Here is a 20,196-nt window from a genome sequence, read left to right as displayed (position 1 = left end):
TTTGTTTTTATGCGTTTCATAATAGAAATTTAAGCAATATTTTCTTGGAAATGCCTGTTTTAGATGAGATAGCCTTCTTTATGATAGTTCAGGTCTTAAAAGCTGACTTTAGACAAAAGAAAATAGAGATATGAAAGAAAACTATTGGTGAAAATTGATTTGAATAAAATAGCGAATACATAGCCATCTAGTGCTAAGATGTTTCAAACAAATAGATGGCACTACTTCTGAACCTTCCTTTCCACCTCAATGTTTTGTTCAAGTTCTGAAAGTAATGTTATCAAAGGCAGGGAGACAAAATTCGTCTATTATAGTTCCTTATTTATAGAGGTACAAGCGCGTTGCTTTAAATTCGGTAAACACAATTTTTTCCCTAAAGGTGGCCTCATTTCTAAAGAAACTTTTAGGCGGGAAGTCGGTACAACGGTTTTATTTGTTTGTAATAATTATGAAGCTGATTTAATTGTTAATTACTATCCCGTTAATTATGATGTGAAGTACAGTGTGTTGTCAATTGAAACTCATTTGTGGACGAAAAAATGGTATAAATAATTTCTTCTTGGCTTAGCATTTATTAAATTTTTTTGCATTGTGTGGTGTGGCAGGCAGTGAACCATTCATGCTGCATTCCCAATCCAAAGGAACCACTAAGGTGGTACTAGATGCGGATGCGGCATGGTTAGGGTTCAGATTACCAGATTTGAATGTTGTTTGCGTGGCATGCAATGTCATTAAAATATTTGCCAATTTACTGGCTAATTTCACAAATTGATTTTGGTAGGATTAAGTGTCATTTTTTGACAAATGTACAATGTACATTTATAGGCAAATTTCCAACATTTTTGGTGCCAATTTATGGCCAGACAAGCAAGATGACACGAACAACCAAATCACAGTAAGGCCAAATATTTGCATGCCAACCTTCATAATGTAAAATTCTTGAACAATTATGCCTATTAAATTAAAATTGTAATTTCTTTTACAAGAAAGGTGGGGAAACAATCAAATTTAAGCATATATATTTAAGTAATAAAATGGGTATATCATCTAGCAATATCAATTAAAATTTATTGCCTTTTAGTCCTCATAAATTTTATTATTCTCATCATGGAAAAGAAAATTTTTGAATTTGATATGAAAAACGTTTCAACAATTCGCCACTAGGGGCCCATAAACACTCATGTGCTCACTCACTAAGAGATTTCAGCGTATTTAAATGTTTATTTATTATTAATTATCCTATTCGGTAAGATTAAGTTGACCTATTTATTGACAAATAATTACTACCTTAAAAAAATTCATTGATTATACAATTATCACAAAAATTAGTACCTTTACCAACTTGTATTTGTATATCTTCTGCAATCTAACCATGATTTTTTTTCAAGCATGGTATGATGGTACAAAATGAGAAATGAAATTAATTCTGGTATTAATTTACCATTATTATGATTTTAATTTAAAAATAGATTAAATTCATATACAATTAAGTCAATTGTGTCAAACATTTCGAATTAGTTTTGACAGATTCTCGTTTTTGTGGTTTATTAGGCCTTAGCCAAAGTAATATGCTTAACAAAAAAGAAAAAAAATACACAAGGTGAAAAATATAGGACATGATGTTCAAAATCAAAATCGCCCAATTTGAATTTTTTAGTCTTAATTTCTAATTTTAGAATATTTTGATTTAAAAACATGTTTACTGATTTGTTGTTGTTTTTTGTGTGTGCTTTGTACATTTATAAATAATTTTCACATAAAACAATGAATTTTATGTGATTGCTTTACAGTTAAATCAAAAATTTCGATGTGGAAACTATTGTTGTTAATGTTATCAACATATTGAATATTTAAAAAAAAACGTTCTCTGCAAATTTGTTGAGGCTAAGCCTAAAAATCAATGTACGAAGTGATTAGGGCAATTTGAACTTATAATTAAAAAGTATCACTATGCCTACGGAAAACTTGGACTCGGATAGTCATGAAAATAACGTGAAAAAGAGAGGGAGACCTAGAAAAGATGAACAACCTCCCGTTTTGATAAAAGAGGAAATAATAGAACCGGAAGAATTAGAATCAGTATCTGAAAATGCGCCTGAAATAGAATGCCAAGCTAATTTGCCTGAATTGACGGATATTTCTGAAGAAAAACGACAAAGCAGATACGGAAGAGTTAGAAAAAATCGCTCATTAGGTCCGGATATTCATATGGAACCAATAGTGAAACCCAAACCGACAAAGTCTGGTGGCTCTCAAGAAAGCACTCCTACTAAAGAGGAGAGTCCTAAAACCTTAAATCCTCCGAAGAAAATTCACTCTTTTCCTAAATCTAAAGTAGACAAAGTTATGAATGCAATTGCAGTAACTCAAGAGTTAAAAATTGGGGATATGATTTGGGCAAGGATACCGGGACATCCTTGGTGGCCTTGCATCATTTCTGAAGATCCCATCAAGAAAACTTACGTTAAATCCAGATCTAGTATGACTTATTTTTTTTTTTTCCCTTGATGGTTCAGTAATATCTCAAAAAAATAGAGCCATTTAAAGAATAGTTGTTAGCCCTAATTTAAATTTGAAATCTATCTATCACCATTGGCCAAGAAGTTATATCAGTATCTCAGAGAGAAGGTATAAGATGCCTTTGTATTCGCGCGCCATAGTCCCAGTCCCCCTTTCAAAATACAAGGGGGGCGTAAAAGGAGGCGCCGGGCTATTTCCCCTCTCCTCAGTGGGAAAATATGACTGTAATTTTCGTCACTCGCGTCGTCGCGCTGACGTGAGTTTTCAAGAACCAATGAGATGCTGGTTGTAATTTAGAGACGGGGATTGACTCCGGACCTACGTTTGGACTGGAGATAAAGCTGGAAATCTGGCGAATTTATATCTTCTCTCTGAGATACTAGACATAACTTCTTGCATTGGCTCTATTTATTGGGGTCTGATCTTGAAGTTAATCACTTGAATAGAATGTCTTCTTATAGCTGAAATTAATCTTTTGTTTTTACTAGAAAAAGGTTCTAAAGACAGTGGTGTTATTTACCACGTTTATTATTTTGGGAAAGTCGCTCAGCGAGGATGGACTCTAGCAAAAAACATATTGTTATTTGATGGCAAAGAACGCTTTAATGAATTTATTAAAGATTTAGTGGATAAAAGCCCGGAAGATCAGAAAGAAGTGGTTATCTCCATATTCAGAATTCACCCGTCAAGATTAACAACTTGGAAGGAAGCTGTAGTAGAAGCTGAAAAATATATTCAGTTTAGTCCGGAAGAGAGGCTACAGAAACTATTACCAATTTTTGCTCAAGCCAATCCTCCAAAATCAGCTTCTTCTTCTTCCGAAAAAAGCACACCAACCAAGCAAAACCATGACCGGAAGTCACCCATTAATGTTAATGAAGCAGCCTTAACACGAGTTGAACCTTCTCCCGAAGATGGTGCAAAAAAGAGCCTGAATTTGGATGATTCAATGTCTTCTTTATCAAAATACAAAATGAAAACCTACTTTGAAAACTACTTAAGCGAACATCTAGAGGACATGATAACTGGTGGCTTAACGGATGAAGAAGCCAAAGATCTTTTACTAATTAAATGGAATGAGTTTACCGATAATGAGAAAGAAATGTACAAGAAGAGGAAAGGAAACCTTTGTAAATCTAAATTGACTCCACCGCCAAAGAAAAAGAAGGAATCCGATGAACCCTTAGCGAAGGAGAGAAATCAAATGCCAGGACCAGCTAGTAAAACTAGAGGTCGTTTCATTGGAGATATTTCAAATGTTAAACCTTTGGTTAGCCCCGAAAATAGCAAGAAAGATAAAGATAATGCTAAATCATCAAATGAAGTCAAGGAAGTATCACCCAGTGACTACTCTAAAAAGTTGGTCCCAACCACAAAAAATGGTGTATCACCCAGAAAAGTTACAGTATTCATTGTTGAAAGTGACTCTGACGACTCCTTTAGTGACTCTGGTCTGGAAGAAGATAAACCAGGATTGGATGAACACGCTCGAGATGTTAAGACAAAACCTAATCCCAAAGAAACGGAAGCCGCCTCTAAGAAAAATAAAGCTGCCGATGAAATAAAATCAAAAGCAAAATCTATTGAGAAAAATACCCCGGCTAAGGATGCGCCTGATAAAATGGTCAATAGCACAACTGGGGATTCTGAGACAGAACCTAAGAAGAATAATTATAAAGAAAATCCGAAGAAAGATGTTAAAGTCGTCATGAACCATGAAAAGTACGACAAGATTATCAAGAAGGCCAACATGGACATTGATGACCCATCCCGGCAGATAACCAAGCAGTTGAAGGTGGTGATAAAGAAGGAAGACTCGGAAAATGGTAGTTCATTTCTCGCGGCAAAGAGTCTGAAAAGAGTTTTTACTGAAAAACCCAAACAAAATTTCCCTTTGGGAAAGTCAACTGAAGAAAAGATTGTGACGAAAACGGATGAAAGAAAAACGAGAAATTCTACAGAACCCAAACCCAAGGTTGATAAGAAAATGGATGAAAGTAAAACCGGGATAAACTTAAACAAATCTTCAGAAAACTCCGCCTTATTACCTTCTTCCAAAAACTTAGATGAAGAGGAAAGACAACAGAATTGTAACGAAATTATAGAATCTGTTGGTTTGAAGAAGATCTCAGCAACTGCGAACAAAGGATCGGACAGTTCCTCTAATGACAGGAATAAAACCGGTCGAATTGGAACTAGGCGCTATGTTAAAAGCCGGATGGACGAAGTCGACAATAAGACAAGAAAGAATGACGAGCGACTTAACGGAGAAAAATTTCCTACTGATGTTGAGACTGGCGCTCTTAATGAAAGTCCACCACCAAAGAAGCCCAAGTTTTTTCCCGAAATTAAGACATACTCTAAACCCAAAGCTAGGCTGTTGTTAAAGAGTAAAGAAGACAAAGACGTCAAAGCACCAGTTGAAGAAAATAAACCCAAATCGACAGTAAACGGTTCTGAGCTTAAAAATGAAGAAGAAAGTAAATCCAAGAAGCCCTCTTCTAAGAAAGGCAATGACAATGTGGATGGGTCCAAGACCGACCTTGTGACAAAAACTTCATCAAAGCCTCCTCAATCCATAAAAACTGAAGCCCAACTTGAAAATAATGTGGACGTTTCTCAAAGAAAACGAGGAAGACCTCGAAAAAGCAAAGACGAACCTACAACGGATGTTTCAACCAAAGTTGAAGAATGTTCTAAGAAAGATAATACCGCAAGTCCTATTCCAAAGACTGTCCTAAAAACTCCCAACACTGATGCTCGCAAAAGGAAAGGTTCTCAGGTTATAGTCGATGTCTCATTCAACAAGTACCTTCATAATAACATTTTGAATGTGATGGAATCAAATCCTAACTTGTCATATGCTGAAGCTAAAGCCGTTATAGCCAGCAACTGGGAGAAAATGACTGATGAAGAGAAGCTGTCACATCAATGTACTAAAGATGATGCGAAAGAAAATGGTAAGTTGGATGAAGCTCGTGTCACCATATGGATTTGGTAACATGAACTAGTAGCAAAGGTTGTATTTTTTTTTTGTTTAGTTTCAAGTAAAAAGGCCAAATTAGTGGCTAAAACTTTGGAAGGAATTGAGTCTGAAGAAGAGGTGCAAATTGTATGATCAGTTCTAACAATGCTTATATAGTTTATGAATATGTAGAAAGTAATTGGAGATAACATTGAATTTGAATAGGAATCTGTAGACGGGGAAACAGGAGCTGTATTAATAAATAGACACGAAAGGTTATGCCAGATATGCGAGGTATCAGGGGATGTAGTCACTTGCAAAGGTCCCTGCCAACAAAATTTTCATATAGGCTGTTTAAACTCTAAACCTGATAATATAGCAACTTTTCAGTGTGATGAATGCGCGAACAGTAAGTTTGCTTTCAACGTACTTCGTATTTAATGTCTAATGACTTTAAATTGGCGGAATGTAGATTGTCACACGTGTTTCACTTGTAAAAGTAATGAAGGAGAAGTTAGAAAATGCACGATTACAAACTGCGGGAAATTCTATCACATAGCGTGTTTACGTCAGAGTCCATTGTCTACTGTAATGGAAAACAAAGTTATCTGTCCCCTTCACGTTTGCCTTTCTTGTTACAATGACAATCCCAAATTGGCCCGCGGTCATAAAGGTCGATTGGTCAGATGTATAAGATGTCCTACCGCCTTTCATTCCGCCGAAAGTTGCGTGGCAGCTGGATCGATACATCTAACTCAAACTCACATTCTCTGCACGCATCACTTTACCCCCAAGAAGAACAACAAGCACCATTCCCACTCCAACGTGAATTGGTGTTTCATCTGCTCCGCTGGTGGGGAGTTAATATGTTGCGAAAGCTGTCCAGGAGCCTTTCACGCCGAATGCTTAGAGATAGTTCCACCCGATGGAAGTTACTATTGTCAGGATTGTAAACTTAGGAAGCATCCGACAAGTGGCAATATAGTTTGGGTCAAACTCGGTTGCTATAGATGGTGGCCAGCGGAAGTTTGCCATCCAAACAATGTTCCTTTAAATATTCAAAAACTGGAGCACAGCGTTGGCGAGTTCCCAGTTAGGTTTTTTGGCTCTCACGACTACTTTTGGGTTCATAAGGGCCGAGTTTTCTTGTTTCAAGAAGGCGATAAAGGTAGTAGAGATACCGCTTCGAATAGATATTTGGCTAGAGTTTTTCAAAAAGCTGTGGATGAAGCTATAGTTGCTTTTAAAAATTGGCAAAAGACTAAGAGGGCGCGAGAAGTAACCCATGGTAGTTCAAAACCCCCGTCTTACAAACATATTAAGGTTAGTTATTAAGCTCTCAGCTTCGATTGACGCTTAATAATAAGCGCGCTTCTTATTTATAGTCAAATAAACCAGTTGGTAAAGTTCAAATTCACGTAGCTGATATTGCCAATTTAACAAGGTGCGAGTGTGATTCCAACGCGACGAATCCTTGCGCTAGGGATACAGATTGTTTAAATAGGTTACTTCATTTGGAGTGTCATCCGAGTGTATGTCCTGCTGGGGATAAATGTCAAAATCAAGATTTTGTTAAAAGAAATTATCCCCCGGCCATTCCTAAAAAGGTTGAGGACCGCGGTTGGGGTCTTTTCGCGCTTACAAGTATATCCAAGGTATAAGAAATGAAACCATCTGTAAAATTTTGAGTCAGACCTAACACTCTGCCACCTAATTTTAGGGTCAGTTTGTATCAGAGTACGTTGGAGAATTAATAGACGAAGAAGAGTGTCAGAAACGTTTAAAAAACATGCACACTGAGAATGATACCAATTTCTACTTCCTAACTATTGATAAAGATAGGATAATTGATGCCGGACCCAAAGGAAATTTATCACGTTTTATGAATCATTCGTGCCAACCAAATTGCGAAACTCAAAAATGGATGGTTAACGGAGATACCAGGGTTGGCCTCTTTGCCGCTGAAGACATTGAAAAAGGAGCCGAATTAACCTTCAACTATAATCTTGAATGTCGAGGCGATGAAAAGACAAAGTGCGGATGCGGAGCTCCGAATTGTAGCGGATTCATTGGAGTTAGACCTAAGGTAATGAAGACTTGTAGTACGTACATTTCGGTTTTCGAGAACAAAACTAATTTCCATTTTAGACACCAGCCGCAATTAGCGCTGAGAAGAAATTTAAGGAAAATATTGGTAAAAAGAAGAAAAGGAAAATTCCCGCTACTAGAAAACACGAAGACGAATGTTACAGGTGTGGCGAAGGAGGCGAACTTCTAATGTGCGATAAGAAGGGTTGTACAAAATCCTATCACCTCTTTTGTTTGAAATTAGATAAACCACCTCATGGTATGTTTTATTTTAATCTTTTAATACGATACAGTTTTTCAAAATTGAGACTCTTTCAGGACGTTGGGAATGCCCTTGGCATCATTGTGATTCGTGTGGTAAAAACTCTGTTGTATTGTGCACTGAATGTCCAAATTCTTATTGCAACATTCACGCGACCCCGGACAATATAACTTCCGGTGAGAAAGTTATTTGTAGCGAACACGAAACAGAAGAAACGGAGAAGTTACCAAAAAATGAGGTAGTTGACGAGGTTAACGCTGACGTCAGTAGTAGTAATAATAATACGGTTCAATCTGAAACTGATAAAATCCCCTTGTGATATAAGCCCCCAAACAGTCGAAGATGAATCGAAACAATAAAGCAAAAATGTTTAATTACCATTTTCGCATTAAAAACAAAACTACAAACGAAAATTAATGAAATATGCGTTAAAATTTTCTACAGACTTTTTTTTTTACTAACAAATAAAGTTTAATCAACTATTATGCCCCTCAAAACAATATTAAATTTAATTTTAATTAAATTTAAATGGAATTATGTTAACGTTTTCTAAATTTAGAAATTTCACATTACGTTGACATTTGAATGAAAGTATTTTTTTTTTCATGAATAATTAATAACTTTTAAGGAACAGCGGTGTTTTCGCAACGCAAGAGCCCATTCTTTCAATGATGACTATGATTGTTTACCTTATTTCAGAGTTGTATTTATATCAAATGATCCGTCATTAACATTAATCGTTTGTTGATTGGCAAGTGTCAAAAATGTGTTGTTAAATCTCATCAACCAATATTTTGATTAAGTTTATGAAAAAAGTATGGGCTTTGCTGTACTTATTGCCGGATTTTTTTTTTTTACGTTGAAAGAACTAGTCTCATACGTCAGTTAATTTGTAAACTATATCTGAAAGTTGATTTTTATCAGAAAATATTTTTAAGACGCGTATTTTTCACTATAATCACGATAAATTACTAGTTTATACTGGAAATGTAATGGAATTAATTGCATTTCTATCAATTTTAGTTAAAATTTGGGAAGATACTTATTATTATTATTAGGAACTTCCGAAATTTCAACTATGTTCTAGGTAGCAATGCATTCTTCAAACCGTAGCCCCTCCCGTATGTCGTACTGCAATAAATCTATCGTATTTTTCTTGAAAATTACATGTTGCGAATTATATTGAGTAGGGGTCTGGTATTGGTATTGGTATTGGTATTGGTAATGACATAAGTTTATCATGCCTCTAAGTAGAGAAATGGCTGCTACTCATATGGCAATAGTGTTTGTCTGGCTCCCTTTAATGAAACCCTATACTCTCTCCGTATCATTTATCACCTCAACTTCAATACAAAATTGTACTGCCTAGCCAAGCGTTTCTTTTATCCCTTTTAGAATGTTTCAGGACTGAAACCGCCTCTATCTCACGAGAGAGAGGGATTTTGGGGTTGCTCAAGTAAAATTCGTTCCCCCCAATGCCTGCCTATACGAAACGTAAAAATCTCCTTTATCCCATTGGATGATTTTTTTTACGTGACCCATTTAGTAATCGTCTCGACCACTTGGTGGCTGCACCGCGACAGAAATTTCAAAATTTTTCTCTCTTCGGATCTTAGCGCTATACGAGTTCTGACGTCACAGTAGCCTGCGGAAGAAGCCCAGTTGTAACCCATATTTGTGTATTTAGAGGCATGATAAACTTATGTTGTCGGGTATAGGGGCGGGTACCTGAATTTTACTCATTCGGTAATTAGGCTTAGCCGAAAAAATGGTTATCAGAGAATGGAGAGATTCAAATTTAAAAATTCTGCAACTTAGCTTGCAATTTTATTTCTCAGGCTTCAATTTATATTTTACAAATTACAAAACTGCGCATTTTACTATATTGCAATGATTAATTCCATTTTTGTTATTTTGGGGATTGTTTTTCACTTATTTTATTATTTGTTTGAGCTTAAAGGTTACAGTTCCAAACAAGGATATAATTCGTTATGAGTTTAATATAATTGAACAAAAATTGATGAAATGGACGTCAATGATAAAGCTCGTAATATTCAAACTAATTAGGAGACTTCACAACTATGTTTGTAGGCAGTAGCATTCTTTTTTTTTTACTTAAGAGAGCGTAACTTTGTTCATTTGGCAAAAGAGAAAAAAATTAATTAACGAAGAAAAAAAAAGCCTAATTAACTTGAAACGTTTTTTGTTTATTTTGGACCTTGTTGTGTAAAAATATTATTTCTAGAAGAGAGGAATAAGTGACACTTGTGAGGAAGATATTAGGAAATTCTGTAGATTATTTTAATTGTAAGGAAAACATCGAAACAATAGTTCTTTTTTCTCTTTTAAAAATGAAAATGAGAGCGAGATTATGAAGATATTCAATTGCCACTGAGCTGCTCGTAAAGTTTGGGTACGTAATCATCCCATTGAGCTTGAAACAAATTGCCAGCTACTGGATTTCCTAGATTGTATTTTTTGGCAAAAGCTCTGATTTTGAAGTTTCCTCTTCTGTCTCCCGAACGATTAGTTAACCTTTTCTCATCAAATGTCAGTTTTTCAGGTTGTTTGTAAGCCAAGAAGATATAACGATGCAATCCTATAATTATTTAACAAAGTTCAGGGAATTAAAGGTGGAATTCATAAACGTCGGACGCAACGCAATTTAGTACAGGCAAAGGCAGGGCGTCGTGCGCAAAAGGCGAAAGTTAGCGCACGACGCCCTGCCTTTGCCTGTACTAAATTGCGTTGCGTCCGACGTTTATGAATTCCACCTTAAATCTTCATTTAAAACTTATTAATTAATTACCAGTTCCTTGTGGTGGGCCAGCTCCAACATATTCCGATAAAACATCACCCTTTTCAATATCAGACCCGGGAATGTTTCCAACTAACCAATGATGCCATTCTCTATACTTTGGGTTTTGGCGACTGGGCGCATCAGGATCTTAAAGAAACGAAACATATTTCATCAAATATCACAGTATCATTATGAAAAATGATAAAGAAACTAAATAAATTACCGGTCATGCATAAAGTGTAATAGGAATCAGGGTCCGCTGGAAAACTAACAGATGGTTGGTCTTTGACTATAGTTGGTGTAAGCTCGTTTCCTAAATCAGCTGAACCTTTATCATAAGTGACCTTAAAGGGGAGGGGGGGGGATAAGTTGAGTTGAGACTTAATTAAGTACTATAATTAGTTTAATAATCAAACCTTAATGATGTCTGAAGGCGCGACATCAATTACATCAGGCACAACTTCATGTTGCTCCATTTTTTGGCCAACTTCACCTTCTCCTGCAGCAGAACCAATGTCTCTGCCAAAAATAATTACAGCAAAAATTAACACTGAATAGGTTAACATTGTTAAAATAATTTGCAAAGTCTAAAAGGCATTCAAAGAGCAAATGCTACAAGCCCTAACATAAATTTGGGTGTTTCTATTCTATAATAGCACTAGTGATTTATATATATTTGTACAGGTGTTACGTTCCGTTTCGTATTTTTAAACGGGGGGGGGGGCAACTAAAATAAAACTTTAGAATATAAAAACTAATTAGTTTTGGCAGCTAAGCTATAAATGCTAGGAATTTATAATTATATTTGGTTACATAATAACTTGTTTTTTCTTCAGGGACCGTTTCATTCTCAGAAAAAAAAAATGCTAAGACATTTTCGCGCGGCTGAAGGTTAAGTATTTGATTATAGAAAAACTATTTAACGCATAGTCATTGCCAATTTATTTGATAAATAGTTATCTGTCTATGATGTGATATTGCTATAAATCTCTTAAAATAATTCGATATGATAGCAATATTATCACAATTTATTTATACTTTATTGAAGTATTAAATATTAAGTTAAAAAAAAATTAAAATGCCTACGTGAAGAGTTGAGATTGAAGAGATAGGAATATTTATAATAAATTGACCTACATGGTTGTTATTTCTTCCGACATTCTTCAAAATTTTATTCTGATAATTTTGAGGTATGACACACGCTTATAGCAGGCAATAATTTACAAGCTGCTTTAAGAAAAGTAATTAAAATTTAATATTGTTATTAAAAATAATAATAATAATTGACAGTTGGTCAATTGCGAAAGTCAGCGAGCTAGAGGCCGCGTTTTCTCAATTACGCCTATTTATATTATATGGCAATAGTTACCTTATGGACGCGAACGAATTTGGATTTATTAAACTAGAAAAGGTACGGAGAAGTATAGGAATTGATCTAACGACTTGAAGTGCCGTCTTGAAACGTTTAATTAACAATTTAAGAAAAAAATAATTACTTTATTGACTCGCCAGCGTATATTTACGGGAAAAAAAACAACCACGATACCTCGTGCCGTTAGGTTAGGCGTTGCGTCTGGTGGGAAAAATTTTATAGGTCGAGAGGGGAAAACACTGAAGAATTTTTATGGCGCCTTGACGCCTAATTAATTGCGATCCCCCACCACTTTAACCCCCCGAAAAGCCGCCGCAGAGTCCAGGCTTGGAAATAAGGTTTATTTCTGAACTAGTCCTCCTCCGGACCAGTGACCCCTGATGTCTTAAATATGAAACTGGTCCCGGGACCAGTGACCCTTCCCCTATTTTTTTTTCTACTGGTCCCAGGACTTGTGGTCGTTCTCTCTTCTAAAAAAATCTCTCTCGGCTTAGGGTTGTATACACAACTGGACTTATGGAGTGGAAATTTATGTTAAAATGAAAATAAATAAAGAGGTCCCCATATCAATTTTTAATAAAAGTAGGAATTAATAAACTAGTCATTGGGACCAGTGACCCTCACGTTTTGAATAAAATAAGTGGTCCCAGCTATTAATAAACTGGTTTTTGACCTGTAAACCTGTCTTATTTCCTAGCCTGGCCGCAGACTCTATTGGTGCTGACATCTAGCGTAGGGTCAACTAGGGTCATCTCAGTTCCACCGTGTACTTCCTGAAGAAAAATGTCGATTCCTAATGATCCAAAAAGAACAACACCGTCTCTTTTACTTCAACCACCAACTTCAGGTTTTTCGTGGGATCCCCTTGGAGGTGCTAGTTTTTTAATGCCAGTATCTCAACCAGAAGGTAAAATTTGTTTAAAATATTATTATGACAATATTCAGAAATAAGTTCTCAAACCTATTAGTTCTCAAGTAGCCAAGGCTTAGGCTTAATGTCACTTTAGGGTGGCTGGGGATTTGTCTAAGTCTAACTAAAACCTAGAAACAGCTGCTGCTGGTTAAAATGACACTGTGGCTCTTTGATAAGAGAAAGCCGGTCTATATTTATCCAGGAAATTCGGAAGAAGTGGACAGCTTTATTGGTCAAAGTTCTTCATCACCTTCACCAAGTTTAAGCCAAGTTAATCAACAACCTCCAGTACGAGAACCATCTCCACATATTTCAGCATTTAAACCAGTTGCTACCACAGCATCAGGAGCAACTGGTTCGGGACCGCTTTCTCAATTACAGCAGCCTCTTAGGCCATTGCAAACTAAGACTCCTGAACCACCTCCACCTATTTATCAACCTCAGACACAACAACAACAACAACAACCACCAATACAAGTTGATAATAGCTCAACATTTAATGTATCTTCAATTCCAATGTCTTCTCCACCTACTATGGCTCAAACCTATAGCCCTAATGCAGCAGTTGCACCCCCACCTACAGGTATAATTATTCAAACTAAAGTCTAACCTAGAATTATAAAAAAAAGAGATAATGTACTGTTTTAGGCCCAGCTCAAAATTTTAGGCGGCAAACCCCCTTAACTTATGCCCCAACTCCAGGAATGGGTTCTAGCCCTCCTCAGGGGAATCCTTATTCCCAAAACACTTATCAAAGTGGAATTACAGCTCCAGCTGATCCAGTAGCGAACTTCCCAAGTCATGATCCGTACAATTCACCTTTTCAACCACCCCAACCTTCTCACCAAACTACTTTAGAAGGTAGCTCTTACTACGGGGCTCCTTCTTTCAATGCTCCCCAAGATAGTTCTTCCCAAAATCAAAATCAAAGCTTGCCTGCTTATGGCATCGGCAACTCGGCAGAATCTACTGGAAACCTATATGGGTCTCAAGATTCAACCGGAACCATGTATAATCCATTGAATAGTTACAAACCTGTTCCCAGTCATTGGTTTTATCGAAAAGAGGTTGAGAAGAAAGAGATTTGGTTGCCATTTACTGTCATTGACTCCATGAACTTAGAAGAAGCTTATAAAAATGGTAAAACCAATTAAAATATTGCTGGCTATAGTTTATTTAAACCATAATGTTTGTTTGTTTGTTTGTTTACAAATGTTAGGTCAGAGTGATGCTGTAATCCCTACTGATGGTGGACGTTACGATGTTTATCTTGGGGAAAGATTACGTAAAGCCATATATTGGGAGGAGAGTGACTCTATGGTGAAGAGAAGCTCTTGGTTTTATCGTGCAGAGGGACAAAATAGATACGTTCCCTATGATGAAGTTGTTGCTGATAAAATTGAAGTAAATATGAAAGGGTTAACTTTTTTACTTTTGCGCTCTTTAGAGCTAGCGAAAGTATTGTTCCGACCCTTGCTGGCAGGCTGGGCGCCTTTTCTATCCCCATTTCCCCCTTGTTTCGCGTACACGGTCGAATATTTGCAAAGAACCACTCATAGATGGCTCTGCAACATCAATATCATTTTTTATTTAAGAAAATATTTTGGGCTTTGGATCCCCACTTTTCTCCTCAGATTATTGACTAAGCAAGCTACAGTTATTTCTTAAAGCGTATCTCGTGAAGAGATAATCGTCGCCTGGGAACGGCCGCGATTCACTTATTTAATTGAACTGAAAACCAAATTCTTACTAGATTGGTTTTATTCATAAACGGAATGCTATTTTATAAACAATGGAAAAAACCGAAAATTATAAATTTGCCGGGGTCATCTTATTATGAATATAGTAATACTAATACTAATTCTAGTCACTAGAGGCAGCGCAAAAGTGTAATCTGGCCGGTGCCATCTTGTTATTGGTTTAAGTTTACGAGGAACTTATTATTAGTTAGTAGAATTAGTGCATTATGCTTATTGCTCTTTTAATTAGTTTAAAAACTGTAAATGTAATTGTTGGCTTATGCATGTTAATTTTCTTATTTTTTTAGTTTTAAGTTTTTGTTCACCCTTTATTTATTTTCCCCCCAATCCTTTGAACTTTTTCTTTGGACCCTTATTTGTAGGAATTCTATCGTGAGGGTGTGACCTATAACCGCTGGCCTCAAAAAGTGGAACTAGAGGGCGGTGTATCAGAGGCTATTGTCATGCAAAATTCTAAGGATATATCGCATTATCTACCTTCAAAATTGCCCGATGAATGGGGCTATGTGCCCGTAAGTTTCGTAGTTTGTTTTAGAGTCATAATGGGCCAAATATCTATTCTATTCTACCAAATAACGTAGCTTTATATTAAGTTTATAAGCACGAAACACTATAGGTAAATGTTTCCATTTTATTTTAGTTTTTCTTTTTTTCCTTTAAAAGCACGCAGAGTTTAATGTGTTTAGTGTTGTTAAATGTAGTTTCCCCCCCTTAAAAGATTACCGGGTGAAAAATGATTGTCTTTAGGTTAGTTTTGTCTTTTGAAAGGAGGGCCAAATGACGTTAAGAGTTGTCAAAAGAGGCGTCAATGAAATATTAACGGTGGATGAAGGAGAACCTCCGAGAATAGATCATTTAGTGTTTCTAGTTCAAGGAGTTGGGGCTGTTTGTGATCTTAAATTTAGATCAGTTGTAGAATGCGGTAAATAACTTGTTTTGTTCAGGGTTCGTACGGAACCTGGATATCCTGGATAACCTGGATAAGTCAGGGATATGGAAAATAGGGGGGAAAGTCAGGGATAAGTCAGGGATTTAAAACATTTCCCTAAAAAGTCAGGGATATGTCAGGGATTTTGTTTGACATATCAAACCATTCTTCATGCAATGCTAAATATGAGCCAGGTGTGATGAAGTTGGCTCTGGTAAACACGTTAAAATGGTCAGGGATATAGGCAACATTTGGTCAGGGATAACCTGGAAAAGTCAGGGATTTTCAATGTAAAAATTTCGTACGAACCCTGTTGTTTCAATTTTCAGGACATGAGAAACTCTTTGATTAATTAATTTCAATTTGTTCGTTTTATTAGTTGATGACTTTAGAAATATCGGTCTTAATCTAATGAGAAGTCATTACAAAAAAGCTTTTGAATCGGGTAGAATAGGCAGAGTTGAATTTTTACCCATATCTTGGCACGGAAGTTTGCACGGGGATGATACTGGTATTGATAGGTAATTAAAGCAAAGCTTATAAAGCAATGGGGATATGCTGAATAGTTTTCAAACATATTTTTAATTATAGGAGGATGCAAACGATAACATTACCCAGTATTCCCAAACTTAGACACTTTACAAATGATACCTTAATGGATATATTTTTCTATACGAGCCCAATATATTGTCAAACTATAGTCGATACTGTAGGATCAGAGATAAATAGAATATATCAAATATTTTTGGAAAGAAATCCTAATTTTGAAGGAAAAACTTCGGTAGCCGGACATTCTTTAGGTATAATAGAACTTTTTAGACTTTAGAAGACCATATTTTTGGTAACTGGAGTGATTATTAAATGAATCTCTTTAGGATCTTTGATATTATTTGATATATTGGCGCATCAATTAAAACCGGGTGAATTTGAACCAAGTCCCGCCCCAACACCTACAAATGAAAATAAAACTCCCGAACCAATTGAGGATCAGCCTGAAATAATAGATACTGAGATTACAACCTTAGAAGCGTTATTGGAAAAATTAGGATTACAAGAGTTTAAACAGAAATTTGATGAAGAGTTAATTGATTTTGAATCTTTGGTAATTAACTAATGATTACTGATTTAACAGTAAGTATCTTTCAACTGGGTTTAATTTAACTTCTTCCATTAGAAATATTGCGAAGAAAGTGACATTAAAGAAATGGGTTTACCCATGGGACCAAGAAAAAAACTCTTAAATCATATTAAAGACCTTAAAGAACGGGAAATGAAGAAAGCCTTGGCACAAATTGAATCCCAACCAGATGATAAACTTAAAGATTTAAGTCTCGGAGATACTTTAACAACATCCCAGTCTCAAATGTCAATGGTTAATAGGCAAGATTCAGTCGCCTCAGTCACCTATATGGTTGGAATGGCGGGAACGGGACAGCCTTCTGTAGTATACCCCAAATTATCCTTTCATCCGAGTTGTTTCTTCGCTCTTGGTTCACCTATTGCTATGTTTCTAACTGTTCGTGGACTTCAAACAATCGGGGAAGATTATCAGCTACCAACTTGTCCCGCCTTTTTCAATATATTTCATCCTGTAAGATTGTTATAAATATAAACTTTTCAAAAACTAAAACACTAATTTTTTTCCGCGTAATAGTTTGATCCAGTTGCATTTAGAATGGAAACCTTGATAGATCCGCAGTTAAACTTGAAACCAGTTTTGATCCCTCATCATAAGGGAAGAAAAAGACTTCATTTGGAATTGAGGGATAGTTTGACTAGGGTTGGGACTGACTTGAAACAAAAACTTATGGAGTCGCTTAAGTATACGTGGAATTCCATTTCGGATTTTGCTAGAGCCCATAGATCATCTGATGAACAAGTTGAAGCCGAAATGGACAAAGTTGTCCAGGAACAGTTGGCTCAACAAAGGGCTGATATGGAAGACAATGAGAGCACAGGTTGGGAAATGGTTTCAAAGTTTTTCTGGACGAATTTGTTTTGTTTACAACAGCAAATTGTTAAAATAGTTTCATCAGCTACTGATATTGCTCCTCAAGAAGATATTCAAATTGGGAGACTAAATAGTGGACGAAGACTTGATTATGTTTTGCAAGAGACACCAATTGAAAGTTTCAATCAGTATCTTTTTGCTCTGGCCAGCCATACGTGTTATTGGTAAATTTAACTTAATTAATTAAACTTTGATTAGTTTTAGCTGAAGGGGATAATAGAAGAAGGATGACACTATGTATCCTCTTAATGCTTTAGTTATGTAACGTCATTCTTCCCAGGCGAGGGTATCCCTTTTAGTTTGCTTTCCCGCTCATAAAAACTAAGTTCAAATGGGTAACTCTCGCACCGTAAGGTGAATTCAATAGTTGTTTGGCACTAAATCCCCAGCAATCATCCCACAAACCTTGATTGTCTTGACGTGGGACAAAAATGCAATGCACAAGCGCATGCATGCGTCTTGCCAAATATTTAAACGCTAATAGAGTAAAGCAAGTAGTCCACTTAGCCTTGCGAAACCGTATCGTTACCGTTTTAAGTTCGTAAATCATCCGAAAGAGGGCGCCCATTACCTAATTCCGAAAGCATCGTTTAAGAAACGTTATCAGATGGCGTTCTGTTCGTATTTGGATACGCGATGTTAGGTTAAAGATACAGTTTCACAAGGGTCAGTGGACTACTTGCTTAATGATGAGGGAACTATTTATCGTGTATGTGATTCGGTTTAGTAACCTTGCTCTAAGTGTTCTGATGTTGGGAAGAGTGACGTTACACTCACCCAGCTTTGTGCTTGTACACTTCTCTCGAAGAGAAGTATTATATACTTCTGGCTGGTTTTAGTAATTTCCAAATTAATTGAAATTATTTAATTATTTATTTAATTATTTCAGGGAATCTGAAGATACCGCTCTAATGATTCTAAGAGAAGTTTATAGCTTAGATGGTGTTCAACCCGAATCACCAGTTGCTGGTGCTAGCAAAGTGACTCTTTACAACACATCGGTGCTACAATCTAGCTCTATTCCCCAGCCTCAAAGTTACTCTAACTATGGGGGTCTTCCTCAAACTTATCCTAGTAGTAACCCGAATAATATTTCTAGTAATAATTCATTTGGTAGCCCTCAAGGGCCGCCATATTCAACTAGTTATTATCAGGGTTCTCAACCTCCTCCCACATCTTTAGGTCAAGTATCTTCTCCTTCAGAACCAGTAGGACCTCCTCCACTCACGGGTTTTGTTAGACAAAATCCATTGGCTAATGTTAGGCGTTAAAAAACAATTATCCAATTATGGGTAAAGGGTTTGTATAATTAATTTCTTCTGTTAATTGGGTATTGCCTTGGGGATGTAATTTAATGATTCAATTGAAAGGGATTACGAAGTATTTAAATCATATTTTATTTTATAAATTAATTTCCGAGTAAAAGTATTGGAATGCTCTTTGGATTTCTTTACACGATAATTTATATAGAACAAATTCTGTTTCCTTCTTTTTTTTGTTTAATCTCAATCTACTTTATGTCTTTAACCCTAATATTGTTATGTTTATACGATGTTTAATTGTTTATACAATAAATACTTATCACGATTACATTGTTAAACGTGGAGGACAAGAGCTATTTTTATTTATACAAGGTTCTTTGGGAATTAATAGTTTCACATATAGATTTTTTCAAGGATTTAAAACTGCGGCCATTCTTTCTTGAGGATCGTTAATGTTCCCTTGTGTAGTTGTGGTCCAAACAGCGGATTCATTTGCATCATGTATGTGCATAGCCAACTATGGTTTGAAAGAAAGTAGGTTATTTGAAGTTGTACATCTGTGATAGGCTTATTATTATTTTAAAATAAAGATCTTACAATAAATAGCAACATATCGCTGTAGTTACTAGCATAGTTTGAACAACACTGTGATTAAAATAAAGAATTTAAAATTAATTGGACTGTAGTACAATTTTATAAGGTATTTTTATCCTAAGCCTTGGCACTCACCCTCGATTTTCACCTTTGGGTACAAACCAAGGTAAAACTCCGCCAACAACGATCCAAATCAAGGTGAAAATTATTACTGGAGCTGCAGAAGCACCCATTTTGGCAGAAATTAACACGAAATCACTTTATGAAATCAGGAAAATCGATGCACACCAACTTTATAGTAATTCTTATGCACTAATGGAGGTTCGCCAAGCACCCAAGTCACATGATTAGCAGGTCCGCCCTTTAAACACGTGATTTTTATAGTCTTTGGCATAGACATTATAACACTATTAAAGCCTAGACAAACTATTGGGGAAAGCGGTCCTTGAACGTTTTTGTGAGGGATTTTTCGCTTCTCCTCCTTCGCATGTGTGATAGGGTGAATGACTGGTGGCGCCCCCTATCGACGAGCGAAGGAGTTATTAATAAGGAGTAGTGGCACTCTATGTTAACTCCCTATAGGGCATAATAAGTCAAACCCTCGGAGATACCATTACTCCATTTTATACAAGCTAAGAGCGGAAAAACGTATTTTTAAATTTTACACCTGTAAAATCTTTTAAAAAACACTTGGAACTTGTATTTCTACTTACTTTCGAGG

General features: G+C 36.1%; 4 protein-coding genes across 14 annotated transcripts; 2 read left to right on the top strand and 2 right to left on the bottom strand.

Annotated features, from left to right (window-relative positions):
* The first annotated feature begins 27 nt into the window (after positions 1-27).
* Positions 28-9,001, top strand: NSD (Nuclear receptor binding SET domain protein). Of its 4 annotated transcripts, none has more exons than XM_089838884.1 (11): positions 28-542; positions 826-895; positions 1,791-2,479; positions 3,009-5,480; positions 5,562-5,632; positions 5,711-5,894; positions 5,958-6,808; positions 6,871-7,140; positions 7,206-7,571; positions 7,634-7,832; positions 7,892-9,001. In XM_089838884.1, exons 3-11 carry the CDS (start codon positions 1,951-1,953, stop codon positions 8,152-8,154), a joined length of 5,205 nt encoding a protein of 1,734 aa, XP_089695010.1. In that variant the 5' UTR covers positions 28-542; positions 826-895; positions 1,791-1,950; the 3' UTR covers positions 8,155-9,001. The 4 variants fall into 4 exon arrangements, with proteins under 4 accessions (XP_089695010.1, XP_089695011.1, XP_089695012.1 ...); XM_089838885.1 differs by having other exon boundaries at positions 782-895; XM_089838886.1 differs by lacking the exon at positions 826-895.
* Positions 9,002-9,626: 625 nt separating this feature from the next.
* On the bottom strand, positions 9,627-12,285 carry LOC149717471 (protein D2-like). 7 transcript variants are annotated; one of them, XM_089838951.1, is made up of 6 exons: positions 12,132-12,264; positions 11,773-11,862; positions 11,052-11,154; positions 10,859-10,979; positions 10,645-10,782; positions 9,627-10,434 (listed from the first exon to the last, which is right to left on the bottom strand). In XM_089838951.1, exons 2-6 carry the CDS (start codon positions 11,793-11,795, stop codon positions 10,217-10,219), a joined length of 603 nt encoding a protein of 200 aa, XP_089695077.1. In that variant the 5' UTR covers positions 11,796-11,862; positions 12,132-12,264; the 3' UTR covers positions 9,627-10,216. The 7 variants fall into 7 exon arrangements, with proteins under 7 accessions (XP_089695077.1, XP_089695084.1, XP_089695068.1 ...); XM_089838958.1 differs by having other exon boundaries at positions 11,773-11,865; positions 12,132-12,257; XM_089838942.1 differs by having other exon boundaries at positions 11,773-11,865; positions 12,005-12,223.
* A 467-nt stretch (positions 12,286-12,752) lies between these two features.
* PAPLA1 (Phosphatidic Acid Phospholipase A1) lies at positions 12,753-19,231 on the top strand. Of its 2 annotated transcripts, none has more exons than XM_089838881.1 (13): positions 12,753-12,914; positions 13,123-13,503; positions 13,569-14,060; positions 14,140-14,324; positions 15,043-15,192; positions 15,452-15,602; positions 15,988-16,129; positions 16,200-16,408; positions 16,484-16,710; positions 16,783-17,199; positions 17,263-17,566; positions 17,636-17,783; positions 18,509-19,231. In XM_089838881.1, exons 1-13 carry the CDS (start codon positions 12,791-12,793, stop codon positions 18,888-18,890), a joined length of 3,312 nt encoding a protein of 1,103 aa, XP_089695007.1. In that variant the 5' UTR covers positions 12,753-12,790; the 3' UTR covers positions 18,891-19,231. The 2 variants fall into 2 exon arrangements, with proteins under 2 accessions (XP_089695007.1, XP_089695006.1); XM_089838880.1 differs by having other exon boundaries at positions 15,449-15,602.
* On the bottom strand, positions 18,993-19,814 carry LOC149717469 (V-type proton ATPase subunit e 1-like). The gene is made up of 3 exons (XM_089838883.1): positions 19,611-19,814; positions 19,479-19,526; positions 18,993-19,398 (listed from the first exon to the last, which is right to left on the bottom strand). Exons 1-3 carry the CDS (start codon positions 19,706-19,708, stop codon positions 19,299-19,301), a joined length of 246 nt encoding a protein of 81 aa, XP_089695009.1. The 5' UTR covers positions 19,709-19,814; the 3' UTR covers positions 18,993-19,298.
* Between the last annotated feature and the right edge of the window lie 382 nt (positions 19,815-20,196).

This window comes from Phalangium opilio, unplaced genomic scaffold (genome assembly GCF_054372755.1).
Source record: "Phalangium opilio isolate 3A_F unplaced genomic scaffold, DU_Popi_V2 ptg000003l_1, whole genome shotgun sequence".
Taxonomy (NCBI): domain Eukaryota; kingdom Metazoa; phylum Arthropoda; class Arachnida; order Opiliones; family Phalangiidae; genus Phalangium; species Phalangium opilio.
This window is presented reverse-complemented; position numbering and strand designations above follow the sequence as displayed.